A 14,510-nucleotide genomic window follows, 5' to 3' on the forward strand; every position below is an offset into this window, starting at 1 on the left:
TTTCAACAACTCATATTAATAACACATTTTCTGTAAAAAAAAGAAAATACATTTTAACCTGATAATTTTTATTCTTATAACTTCATTATAATGATTTACTCTACTTTTTTTTTCTTTCAGTTATGAATCTAATGTCAGCAAAGATCCAGAAAAAGAGAAAGTGAAGCCCAGATTTTCACTCACAATTATGTTTGTAGAAGATTATTTGACAAAAGTTGTGGAAGAAAAATGGTCATTCTCAGACATGAAACAGAACAAATTAACCTATGAGGTATATCAATGAAACCTTTCTTACTGTATCATATGCTATATATAAACTAAACAAAATTTGCAGCTGTATAATGGCATCGTACTTGCTGTCATTGTCATTATTATCTGTGGACATTTGGTGTCCAAACAGAAATTGAGTAAAAGTGAATAGATCTCGTTGAAATTCCAATCAAATATCATTTCCTTAGTAAAATATCTTGTGAAAGGTCAGTGTTGTTTATACTTTTAGGTAGTAAATATGGCCAAGCAGTTGATTTACTTTGTCTAATTTTTTAGGTAGTAAATATGGCCAAGCAGTTGATTTACTTTGTTTAATTTTTTAGGTAGTAAATATGGCCAAGCAGTTGATTTACTTTGGATTTTACTCATTCAGTGATTTGTTGAGGCTTACCAAAACTCTGCTCAGCATCTTAGATTATGTTCCAGAGAAACACATTACACCTGTAGCACTACCTGCTGCTTCTGGAGAAGGTAAAACAAAAAAGTAAACCAGTGTCTGCATGTCACAAATAAATTGAGACTTCTTTCATGTAGGCATGGCATTCCCTCCAAGTTATCTGATGCCTACATGGGGTATGTAGGCATGGCTTTCCCTCCAAGTTATCTGATGCCTACATGGGATATGTAGGCATGGCTTTCCCTCCAAGTTATCTGATGTCTACATGTGGTATGTAGGCATGGCTTTCCCTCCAAGTTATCTGATATCTACATGTGGTATGTAGGCATGGCATTCCCTCCAAGTTATCTGATGTCTACATGTGGCACCTGTGGCCACTGTAAATGTATTAATTTTCACAGTGTACTAATTTTTCCTTTTTTTTTGTGGTGGACAGAAAAGCGTGAAAATGATATCAGGGAAATTGATTTTTAACAATATATAACGATACTCATTTTTTGGAACCACAAATATTTTTATTTAACAGAATAAACAAAAGAAAGACAATAATCAAGTGGAATTCCTTGGATTCAGTTCATTGTAGGTAAAACATGGCTTTAGATCAACAACAGTTGACATGTGCTTCCTACAACTTTAACTTTTCTTCTGATTAAAAGTTTAACATGGCTAGCCTTTTAACACTCTAAGGTTATTTTTTGGAGGTCCAAAGATGCAATATCAAAATAACTATAGTTACATTTCAAAATAACTCTTCTTCATATGAAATAATATTATAGACAGATTTTTTTTTATACCCCTACTCAATATTGGAATCACCTTGTCCGCCCATCCCTCATTCCATCCATCCCTTCAAATTCTGTTGCAATTATGTTGGTTTCCAATGGATACACTGATATAGCTAGGCATATGTTGTATGCTCATTTTGATATCTGTCTGTTACCAACTTCCTGTTCTGTGTAGCCATTTTTCACTATGTAGAATGACAGGGGAATTAACGTCACAAAAATCTTGGCTCCTAATGGGTTCATTGATTTCAAATTTGGTGTGTGGCTTTATATAGATGGGGCATATGTAGGAAGCATTTTTAGGTGCTGCCTGATATCAAATTCCTGTACTAGTTGGGTATATCTAGCACAACAATGCATGCAACTTCATGTTTTATTTATGATTTTACTTATCTTTTCAGAACAAGACAAGACTATTATCTCAGATGTCATGTCACCAAAAAAGTCAGAGGAGGAAGTTGACACTGTTGTCATGGATACAAAACTTAAAATCATTGAAATATTGAAGGTGGGTATTTATATTTGATTTGTTCTATTATGGGTTATTAATTTGACCGTCACAAGTTTATGGTTATTTTTTTAGGAGTTCTTTTTGTTTCATTTTAGTTTTTACTTAAAGATCTGAAGTTATATTTTAATACATGGGTATCGAACCTTTATATTATTCTATTGAAAAAATGATATACATGTACTATAAAGATAAATAAGAGGTTTTGCAGACTAAATTTTGATGCACAGTTACATATATTATACACATACTTGTTTTTTGTTGTCTTGTAGTTTATTTTAGATGTACGTCTGGACTATAGAATTACTTGCCTGTTGGCAATTTTCAAACGTGAATTTGATGACAATAATTCTATGAGAGACTCAGATGGTAAATTGCTTGTTGCTAGTTAGTATTCACTAACAATGCATCTTGATCTAATATGAAAATAGGCACATACATGTACTTGGTGTTAAGTAGTAGTCTTTGTAAGAATCATGCAAAATCTGTAAAATGTGATACATCCTTAAAAAGACTACATATATTTTTATTTTTGTAAGTTGTTTTATGGGTTTATATTATGAAATGTGTAATTATTCGTTCAAATCTGCCTGCTCTTAGGAGATAATCAACATTGAAAATCCAATAGATTCTATTGTATTTGAGTGGCATTTACAGAGTTATCTCCCTTAATTTCTGTTTACTATAGCAAAACAAAATATCAAATTTAAAAATATGTAGGCTTTTCACCTATGAATCACATTTTGCATGATTCTTAGTTTGAGTGCTACTTAAATTTAAGGAAGTTTAGATTTATGGTTGTTTGAAAAAAAAAACTCCAGGCTTTATCTTCTGTGAAAAAAAAAAAAAAAAAAAAAAAAAAAAAAAAACTTGAATGTGTAGCAATATTTATTGTAAATGATAAAAATGAAAATCTTATGCCTCCTTTTATAGCAAGAATTTTTTTTTCAGAAGAAAAAATGAGAATTATGGATAATGTTTAAGTTTAAACAATAAATAATGGGATTGATTTGGAGAAAGGAAAGTGATATCCTGGTAACTTCAGGCTTGTGAACAACTAAAGTAATATTCAGTCAGTGATCATATATCGCTTGTAAAATATGGTCATTATATTGGTCTATTAGGATTGAAAGGTTGCAGTATGAAAAATGTTAAAAGGACTTTTAAGAAATTTTATAGTCTCACCAAATATATGTGTTAGAATATAAGTTAAAAAAAAGTATGTTAGCCAAATACAGTATTCTGTTGTTTTTTTTTAAAAGAAAGTTCAAGTATGTGCCTATTGTCTGCCTGGACTGTATCATCTAACAATGTATTATAACACATCTAATATGCTACTGATCATTGTACCATCTCAAACTCCCGTCTTAGAAGATTTCTTGTCTAGATAATTCTTATTCATATTTTAGAATGGAAATTATATTCCAGTAGAATTCAAAAATGCTAACTATCAAGATGCCTTGCTGCAACAAAGTTTTCAAGAAAACCTTAGATCTGCAGCAGCGCTAAGCCCACAGAGCAACTGGGTTGTGTACCTTAGGTGGTGGAATGGGGTACCCCTGGTGTGTTACATGCTGGGGTTGTCAGGCTATAATACAGAAAATCTGACCGCAAACCATAGTGGTGCACTGTGTTGGGAAAGATGCCACATTCCTCGCACTTTAAAGAACCCTACTATGGTATTCGATAGGAGTAGGAACCTTTGCGCTCCTCCACAGGAGACTAACTTGCCTGACCCTACCCATCCCTCCCTTTTATCTTGTGGCAATCAAAATTTGTCGACCCTATTATCCTTGTGTCTCATCCCTTTATTCATTTCATCATCATCATTAAATGTTCATTTTATCATCCCTTTCATGTTCATCGCCTGAATATAGCTGAAATATTGCTGCTCGAGCATTAAACCCCAACAATCAATCAATCATGTATAGTGTCTAGGAAACCAGAGATTCATGTCAGATAAATAGAAATTTTGTATATATATAGTCTACCCAGAGTAACACTCTTCATTTTTCTCAGCAAGTACCTAATGCAGTTCATGGTGAAATCTTTTTTGTAGATTTTTAAAAATCTTTAATAACTTATTAGTTAGATGGTAAGTTTCAATTACAACAAAAGGTTTACAGTAAATAGTTCTGATTTAATTTATGATGACTGATTCTCCATAATTTTAACTTATTTGTGATTGGTATTGTTTGACACATTTGTAAACTTTCTTATTTTTTGTGATTCAGACTTTCTAGACCTTATATTTTTGCAATTTGAAAAACAATCCCTTTCATATCCACTTGCCTGTTTATAAATTATTTAGGAATTGGTGTATATTAAATATATTTGGCTAGATTTGTCTTTCTGGTTGTGTTATGTCACTTGTGTGAAACGTTCAGTATATAATAATACATTGCAGGAATGTTTTGAACAGGGAATTTGGTTAAAAAAACAACTTAAAATTAAAAGCATCTAAGGAAGACATTTATTTATTATATTTACCCTTATCATGGTAAATAAATGAAGTTCTATAGGCCTTCCTGGTTATTTAAATGTTCTGTATTTTTTCTACAGTTAATACAAAATGTGCTTGTGTAATGAAATTTTTTACATTTATACATTACATAGAACTCATCTCCCTGCATTAGATCCTTTTTGTTCAACCTTTTTGTGACTTACCCAAATACATATATCTTCAAAATTCTTGTCACTATATGAAATTCCTTACCATTTTGGATGTCAGTGTCTATGTTGGGATGATACATGTACTATACATACCCATAGCCAGACATTTTAAGGGGTTTGGGAGGGGGTTATTTGAATAAAATGTTTTCACTTTTATTAGTGATTTACCAATATCTAGGCTTTACAGCTGTTTTGCTTCCATAAAAGGGTACACTTCCAATTTCCTCTGTTAGGGGCCTGTGTTTTTAAAATTTACCTTGGTATGAGAGATATAGGTATGACCAGAACCATGCAGTTGGAAAACAGTCATGTCAGACAGTTTAGACAATTTGGAAATCTGGAAATTGTTTTTCAGTATCTGATGTATGTTAGAATGGATTACAGATTGAGTTGGATTTTATCAATATTCAAAAGTCAAGTTGAGCAACATACAGACATTAAGCCTGAAACATCTCTGAGTTGGTTTGCTTGGTGTTGTTATTCCCCTTGAAAATGTAAACTTGTTTTAAGAATCATGCAGTGGTCAGGCCCTGTCTTTACAAATGTTCAGTAATTAAAATGTAATAACAAAAAATCAAGTTTTACAAATAGGCTTAATGGTAAAATTTATTGTGGGCACAATGTGGTCTCTCATTGTAGTGTCAGAACTTGCATTCAATATTACACTTACATCTTTTTATGAGGTCAGCCACTGTCTTTTAATTTTATTCAAGACAAAGTAATAAAAATAACTATTATGATTGTATGAATGTAACAAATAAGGAGTCAATTTCATAAAAATCTGTAATTATGAAATAAGTTGAAAGTTATGTCATTAAAGGAAATAATATGGTGATGTCACAGCTCATAACTTACTACTTGTTTACACCTGTGAAATTGATGACTGGTTCCCATATAAATGTAATGATTTATAATTATATAACAATAGATCTACATGATTCTTAGAAATACCTGTATTTAATGTGGTAATCTTGTTTGCATCTTGTATAACTCAGTAGTTACTCTATTTTATACTCAGTATGTCTTTTACTAACCATGTCTATGAGTATTGTGAAACATTGTTAATTACTTTATATAAAACATATTTTCTAATTGATAACTGTGTAGTTTATTAAAATTTTTAAAGTAAAATTAAAAATATTTTTGCTAGACTGTATGACTATGTTTTTTATTTACTTATTCATAAAGTGTGACAAATGAAAGTAAGACACTTTTTAAAAAAATGTCATCTCCCTTTACATGCTTTTATGTTGTAATTTTTCATTCAGAACAGAACCTTTATCATAGAACTGACACAATATAATAAAAAAAGACACCTTGAAAAAAAATATGTATAATTTTGAATTACATGGGTATAAAAAATAGATTTGAAAATACTTTATAATCTGTTTGTCAAAGTTGGCATTTTGTAATTTTAGATTTAATGTTATTAATTAATTATTGTAATTATGTAATGAAAATAAAATTAAAGTACTGTAGAATTTTCAGTTTAGATTTTACATGTTCATGACCTTACAAAAGTTAAATAAGTTCTTAAATAAACATTAATCAATCAATATTGCTCATAATTTTGTAGACTGATATAAGAGTTTGAATTACTATTTTCAGGTCTAGACCTGGAAGCTATAAGTACTCATGCAGAGGGTATATTTGATGGGAGGTAAGATTTAAGATTGTAAAACAAACTTCTTAGTGGTGCTAAGGGCCAATACCTGTTGTACAGTTGCTATCACTGTAAGCCCCTGTCAAAGTTCTTCGTATATTTAATGTAGCTCACCCTTTTTGGCCTTCACCAAAATACCATTGCTTTTAAATTGTGGAGAATATAATGTTAGTTTTTGTTGTCATTGAGTGTTACAGAGACACTGGGAAAATACAGTTGAGACTATTAACTTTTAGGAGCAAACTTTTTTTATTAACCAAGGCATTCTGTTTAGCCTTCAAAACTAGTACATTTTACTCCTTATAGAATGCAATAAACATGTCATGTGCAAAAATACTATATATTATGACTTAACTACTTTCCTAACACCTGTTACATACACAGAGGTTGTTTGTCAGTCTAGGTCAATCTGTTATGGTTGTTTTCTTAGCCTTTCCTTTACTTGGTCGCTTGTTTTATTGGTAAATTATGATAAAGAATAAACAGTCTTGTTCAATTGTAGTCAGAAATCAGTCAAACTTGTTTTAGCCATCACCAATCTAATTCAAAATGAATCACTACAAGTAGAACAACACTCCAGTGAACTTTCTGTTTAGATGACCTTTTTGGATTCTTCAGGGATTTCCCATTGAATAATGCATTCAAAATTATGACAGATTAAATCTGATTGGTGGATCAGATAGGTTACAGAACAGAAAGTAGAATGGAGTGTTGTTAAATCCTACATGCAGTGACTGAATGGAACAATTGATAATTCATATTTTATTGAGATTGAGGGACCTACTGTCTAATATTTTTCCCAACCATTAGAAGGTCACTTAAGACAGATTGACTGTATCAGTATGTTGCAAAATTATTGCTTGAAAATATTATTTCTATTAATTTTTTTTATTTTGTAAACAAGTGAAGGCAAACATATTAATATTAAAAAATTACCTGCTATCAGTAAACGTTAACTTCATTCTGATATTGAAAAATTTACATTTCAATTTTGTTTTAAATTCTTGTAAGATGAACCTTTTTTTGTAGCTCTGAAACTCAAGATTTAGATTTAGATGGACAAGGTGGCAAGGTGTTTTTGCGAGTTTTGTTGAATCTGGTGATGCACAATTACCCAACACTGGTGTCTGGTGCACTGCAGCTACTGTTTAGACATTTTAGTCAGAGACAAGAAGTTCTTCAAGCATTCAAACAGGTGAAAAGACTAAAAATTGATAGTGACTACTATTATTTATCTTCTGTAATCTTCGCCTCTCAGAAATATTGTAAAGAAGAAATGTTTATTATGAAAAAAATGTGACAAGCTTAAAATTGCACTGAATTAAATTAGTATGATTGTACTTTTTATATACTTGAAAAAAGCACACATTTTTTTAACCAATGGATGATGACATTTACTTGAGTTTCCTGAAATATTCCTGAGATTCTTCATTCAAGTCTTGGTTCACTTCTCAATTCTTGATGCTGATGTTTAAATAAGCTTGCATGTTGAAAATTGAAGTTTTCAATTCTCAACTGGAAAATTGGTTTATATCTTGTAAATGAGAATCGATAACGTAGCAAAAGAACTTAGATTTACAAAAGTATGAAGAAAAAAGGAACAGTCTTCATACTTGAGCCAAGCTGATTAAGATAAGGACTACTTTATGTGTTTGTAAATTTGGTCACTGTATGAAATTCAAATTGATATTTCTGATCAGAATTTGAAAGGCATTTTTTACATGTAAATTCCAAGGATTCTTAAAAGGTTATCTGAATTGAAAAAAAGAATGATCCTACATGTAGTGACTGGATGGAAGTATTAATAGGTCTTATTCTAATTCTGGAGTATGCTGGTACTTTACATTGAATTCCAAATCTTTGTTGTGTTACGGCAATTAAAATAAAACATTTGTACTACTAATAATCTTATAACCAGCTTTATTTCACTGTCCATGTTTTTACCAACAGGTTCAGCTTCTTGTTACCAATAGTGATGTTGAAAATTACAAGCAAATCAAAACTGACCTAGATGAACTGAGGAACTTGGTTGAGAAATCTGAACTGTGGGTGTATAAAGTCAAACAGTCTAGTGAAAAGAAGAGTAAAAAACAGCCAGATGACAGTGAAAGCAAGGTATGATCATTTAATCATGAGATAAAGCTACTCTTCTTTCTATATTCATAATCTCGTCTGAATATAGCAGAAATATTGCTGCTCGGACGTTAAACCCCAACAAACAAACAAAGAAAGATTCATAATCACACAATTATTTGTCCCTTCAATTTTTTTTTTTTTTTGGATAAGAGAGTAAAGAATTTTGTTTCTGCTCTTTTTTGTCATCATTTTGATATCTGTTTGTGATTTTAGCCAAATTTATAACTTCTAAGCCAATTAATTTCTATACTTATCACTCCTATTGAAAGAGCATAAATGCTAACTGGCCACAATATTTCAGTTGTCATGTTTATATTGTTAGCCTTGTGTCAATGCTGCTAAACCATCACAAATAACATGGCATGTATAAAATTTATGGTAAGTTGTATTATCTGTATTATTTCTGTTATTACATCGTTGCTTATGACTATTTTTACACTAACAACTAATTGTGAAGTTGATCATTGAATTTCATCAAATCAATATATAAAAAAGATGGGAATTTTTTTTCAGGGTAGCAAAGAAGACCGATCTGACATAGAAGTTAAAAAGAAAGTGAAGCAACCTTCTGTATGGGTGTGTATTTATTTTAAGATGATCTTTATCCTTTAGTTGGATTTAATGTAACAAGTTTCTCATATTGAAAACATATTGAGCCAAACATAAAGCATCAGGGAGATTTTATTTTTTTGTATTTTTTGCTTCAGCATTTACAATTCATTGTATAACTGTTCTATGATATAGAAATCATATTGTTTATGTAATATTTTTTTACAGAATATTTCAGCTGACCAAGGATCACCTATAGATCTTGATCTAGGTCCACCTGTTGAACCACAGTCTGCAGAAAATTACAGAAAGATAAAAAATGTAAGTGTTTTTTTTTAAAATTTTTTGCCTAATTTTTTTCTTTACGAGATCAATGTTTCATTGGGTTAATCGTACGTTATAGATGGAACCTAGTATACTCTTGAATTCAGTAACAATTGTATATTTTGATGTAAAATTCTGCAATATTCAAAAGTATTGTCTGTTTTGTTAATTTTTTTTGTTGTTTTTTTCTAATTTTTAGCCTAGAATGATATATCTTTATAAGGTGAAATAAGTGCAATTTATGATACCCCCACGTGCAAAGTATATAGTGATAGGGTTGTCTGTCATTCCTTCCACACTTCCATCTCACAGAAGGTTGGTACCTTTCTCTGGTCCACTTCTCCACCTACATCAATGATTGGCTTTTAGTGGACACTTAAGAATAAACATACTTCATAAATAGTTCTTATTAAAATTTTATACACTATTGATTTTCAAGGTAATTTTTCAAAATGTGCATGTTATCAATAGGGGAAGTATGGGGTATCAATTTAGTGTGCATTGCTCTCAGTGTGGGTCTTGCCCCAGAGGCAAAACTAAGGTATTGCTTTTTCAGCATCAGTGTCCAGATTTTAATATTAAGGATTCTTATTAAATTTGATATGAACCACTTGTGCTAGGTCAACTATGTTTGGTATGCAGTTACATTAGCATCATTGTTTCACAACTCTGTATGCATTTCATGCATATGCCCCCACAGTCATGGTCTGTTGACTTTGAAATTTCAAACTTCATGTTTAGATTTTAATATTAAGGATTCTGATTAGGTCAGTATGATATGAACACTTGTGCTAGGTCAATGATATTTGGAATGCAGTTATATTAGCATCGATCTATCACAATGCTGTATCTGTTTCATGTATTTGCCCCCACAGCCACAGTTTATTGACTTTGCAATTTCTTGTTCAGATTTTAAGTTTTCTGAGAAGTTCAGTTAAACATGAATCACTTGTACTGGTTAGGTCAGTTGTCTTTGGTATGTAGTTGCATTATCATCACTACTTCATAGTTCCATATCTCTTTTATGCATATGCCCCCACAGTCAAGATCTATTGACTTTGAAATTTTACATTTCATCACTTTATCACAGTTCCATATATGCAAACAATAAACTATACCAGAGGAATCTGTCCACTTTGATGATGTCAAATAGTTGTATTGCTATGATAAATTGCTCATATTATATAAAATTAGTAATATCGTCACTATTAACAGTGTCCATATGCTACAGGCAAAACATATCTCTGTGATAACCATTTATTCTAGTTTAATATTCAAAGATGCATTATTTGTAGATACTGAAGAGATTAACAAGACTATGTGTACAAGAAACTGTTGATGGCACTAGTAAACGTCCTAAAACACATGAACAAAGACTCTTAAGGAACATGAGTGCTCACCAAGTAGTCTTAGAATTACTTCAGATTCCATATGAGACAGTAAGTAAGACATTTTTGATAAGATATTCATAGAAATTGTAATACAAAACTTACAGAACCAAAAGTGTTAGAGATACAGGCAATGATAGATTAGAGAAACAGTAACATGAATGACATACCACAATTGAATGTAAAACAAGCAAAACTTCAAGTAAATATACAACACACTGTGTACTGGATACGTTAAGGAACTTTGCAATTCCATGTAAATGACTTTAAAAGTTTCCTATTTGGTTTCTGGGTAGATGAGGAGTAAATCCTAATGATGTTTGCTTGGTTTTCTTAAATTCACATGAAGAAGGGTAATCAAATTTAGCAGGTTGAAATTTTATTGTAAAACGTGTACCTAAATTTAGCTAGTTTTTATTTTTACACTTCAGTGATACTCACAATATAGCAACATTTATAACCTTGCAAAAATTACCTTGCTATATGGTGTACTATTACAAAATATAACAGGAAGCATGAAACAGGTGCACTGGCAGGGTAACCTAACTTTACTTTTCTTGAACATGTGCGGAGTTGCTACTGTTATGTCTAGTGTAATATCCCAGAGGAAAACTTTAAGGAAATATACTAATCTTTCCTTGTGGTGGAGATGAAAACACCACATTGATTTTAAAAGTTCAAGATGACAGCCATAATTTTTTTGAGGGACTACTTCAATATTCAGTTTATGTTAGAAACTTTTTATGCTCCTCATTATAATGGGTCATAATATAGCAGGCTATTATTGAAGACTGTGTGGCTATTGGTGTGAAGAAACAATCCATGATATATTTTTTTTTCAGAATGATGATGTCAGAATGCATGAGATAATGAGATTTCCATGATATATTTTTTTTTCAGAATGATGATGTCAGAATGCATGAGATAATGAGATTTGCTCATGAGTTTCTACAGAATTTCTGTCTGAAAAACCAACAGAATCAAGCCTTGTTACATCAGAATCTAGAACTATTTATGAATCCTGGGGTAAGTGTGTCATATTGACATATTTGTTTGCTCTTTTATGTGCCTTAGATTTAGCACTTTTCATCTGCAACAAGGGGTAAAGTCAATAGTGATTTACTGTTACTGTGTACTAATTGTAGCAGTATTTTCTAGATGTACTTGGTGGCTCTTTTGTTTCTGAGGTGGCCAGATTTTATGTGATTTTTTTTTCAAATATAGGCTATATATCTAGTAAATGACATTTGTTATTTGATAGTGACTTTATCACTTAAATTCAGATGAGCTCACCAGGACAAGCTTGATAATTACTATGATGTTATCATTATTAAAAATAAAGTGACATTTGTGCCTTGATTCATCAATTATCTATGAAATTTTGTTTGTTTAAAAATATTACTAAACAGTGCCATAGAAATAAAAAAACATGAACACTAAATTATTTTATTGGTAAACTTTAAACTGACCCAATAACTTTCCTGTCAAGAAATGCTTGTTGACCTTAACACAAAAATAGATAAATAAAGATGAACATCCTAGCTAGCATCTAGGAAAAATAAACATGTTACATTTGCCTGGAATTGAACTCCATGAAAAAAATGATTTTTTTTTCAGTTATTGGAAGCTGAAACCATGACAGCTATATTCCAAGACAATGCTGTATTGTGTAGTGATATATCAGAAACGGTTGTTCAACACTTCGTCCACTGTATTGAGACTCATGGAAGACATGTTCCTTACTTAAAGTTTTTACAAACAATAGTTAAGGCAGAAAATAAATATATTAAGAAATGTCAGGATATGGTAATGGCAGAGGTAAGGAATTAATCTATAAGTTTTCAGGGTGTACTATTTTTTCCGTTTTTTGCAGTGAACAGATAAACACAAAAATTAGTACATGTACCTCAAAAATTGTTTTTTTTTAACACTAATCATTTATTGAAACCACAAACAATTGATATCAACAAATGTTTTCTGTTGACAGAATCTGGAGAAATAAACAAGCACATAAATTAATACACTTAGAATATTATAAATGAATGTGGTTTGGTGTGATTCTAGTGATACTATCTAACTTCAACAGCAAGCATGGTCTTGTGGTAGTATGCTTTCCTCGAGTGACTGTTTTTCACTCAGCTAGTTTATACCAAAGACTTTAAAAATTTGCACATGGCACATTGTAGATTAAGTGATTTCCTTGCCTTGGAAACAGAATATAATGTTAATCAGTTTGATAAAATGACTTTCTGCAGGCTGTTACTTCTCTGTGCAAGCACATTTTGAATCTTGTTCAGTGTGCCAGACTAGTCATGCCCTGTCATAGGACATTAAACTTCAGTCAATCAATCTTGATGCTTAAGATAAAAAAAAAATTGGCAATAAGAACAAAAGATATACATGTATATTCAAAATTTGTCAAAGTCAAAAGTTCTTTCATGAAGGGAGTTTTTGAGCTAATATTATCCTCATGTTTCTTAAACATAAATTGTCGATTCAATCCTCAAAATATGATTGGTAAATTTTACTATGCATTTTCAGCTTGTGAATGTTGGTGAAGAAGTTCTGTTGTTCTACAATGACAGGAAGTCCTTCCAAGACTATACAGAACTAATGAGATCTGAGCGCCATAGAACTGATGCTGCGAGTCCTCTTATTTATCATATCAACTTGGTCCAGCTGTTAGCCCTGTGTACAGAGGGCAAGAATGTTTATACAGAAATTAAATGCCATTCTCTCTTGCCTTTGGATGATATAGTTCGTGTTGTCTCTCATCCTGACTGTATTCCTGAAGTGAGTCGTATTTATTAGTTTTACCAATTACAATTTTTCTTAATATTATTGGCAGTTATTGTTTTATGAAGATGTTTCTCAGTATTTTAAATTTATAATTCTGCAAACTTGTACCGGTAATTGCTTATCCATTTTTATGGAAAACACTGCATATTAAAAAAACACAGAATCACAGTAAGAGGGATATTGATTTTTATAAACATTCAAATGTAAGTTTTCAATCAAATATAATTCTTGTAAGCTTTTTAATTGATTTGTTCTGTGATGTAGATATTAGGTATTTTTGCATCAAACAAAGTAAAAAAAGATAGGTTTCGAAATGTGGTGGTAATTATCCCCATTGCTCTGAATTGTATATGGTATTTGAATAGAAAATAAAATTTATTGGTAGGATTAATTTATAGATAAAATACCTGTAATAATCTTAAAAAAAATTTAAAAAGCATGTGAACTTTTAACAAAAGGATAATCACTTGAAAACATGTTTTTTTTTTGTTTTTTGTTTTGTTGTAAAATTTCATTTTAAATTGATTGAATTTTTCCTTTTTCTAGGTAAAAGCTGCATACATAAACTTTCTGAACCATTGCTATATTGATACTGAGGTTGAAATGAAAGAAATATATGCAAGTCCCCATATGTGGAATCTTTTCAAAAATTTCCTGGAAGATATGGGAATGGTATGTTTGTGACAGTGGTCACATGACATTTATTACTTTATCTGTAGGTGTAGCTCATATATGTTCCCATATACAGTCAAATGTATCATATAAAGCACAATATCATTATGATCTGTTTCTGTTTACATATGATAATCTGATGTTAGTCATATTTATTTTTCACTAACATATGATAAACATATGTTAGCAAGCCATTCTTTACATATTAGAATCTTATGACTTTTATCAAGGAATTTATATATTTTTTCTATGTATGTTATTTGCTTGTGAAGACTCTAGAACCAAGACCTTGAACATTTTGTATTTTAAGTAAGCCTAATGATTCAACTGATTAACCAAAAATGTA

The 14,510-nt window shown here is 30.9% G+C and overlaps 1 protein-coding gene across 6 annotated transcripts in view; it reads left to right on the top strand.

The window, feature by feature from the left end:
- LOC148628370 (inositol 1,4,5-trisphosphate-gated calcium channel ITPR1-like) overlaps nt 1–14,510 on the top strand; it is an 85,185-nt gene that overhangs the window by 34,785 nt on the left and 35,890 nt on the right. For all 6 annotated transcript variants that reach the window (XM_088586180.1, XM_088586205.1, XM_088586198.1 and 3 more), the window contains 14 exons: nt 121–271; nt 594–741; nt 1,854–1,960; nt 2,233–2,329; nt 6,242–6,293; nt 7,326–7,491; nt 8,247–8,411; nt 8,946–9,008; nt 9,210–9,302; nt 10,601–10,744; nt 11,594–11,719; nt 12,311–12,511; nt 13,235–13,486; nt 14,039–14,164. In XM_088586180.1, coding sequence (XP_088442306.1) covers nt 121–271; nt 594–741; nt 1,854–1,960; nt 2,233–2,329; nt 6,242–6,293; nt 7,326–7,491; nt 8,247–8,411; nt 8,946–9,008; nt 9,210–9,302; nt 10,601–10,744; nt 11,594–11,719; nt 12,311–12,511; nt 13,235–13,486; nt 14,039–14,164 — 1,891 coding nt within the window. The remainder of the gene's footprint in view (nt 1–120; nt 272–593; nt 742–1,853; nt 1,961–2,232; nt 2,330–6,241; nt 6,294–7,325; nt 7,492–8,246; nt 8,412–8,945; nt 9,009–9,209; nt 9,303–10,600; nt 10,745–11,593; nt 11,720–12,310; nt 12,512–13,234; nt 13,487–14,038; nt 14,165–14,510) is intronic.

Source organism: Perna viridis, chromosome 1 (assembly GCF_037379345.1).
Source record: "Perna viridis isolate PV_CMFRI_1.1 ecotype Kerala chromosome 1, ASM3737934v1, whole genome shotgun sequence".
NCBI lineage: Eukaryota > Metazoa > Mollusca > Bivalvia > Mytilida > Mytilidae > Perna > Perna viridis.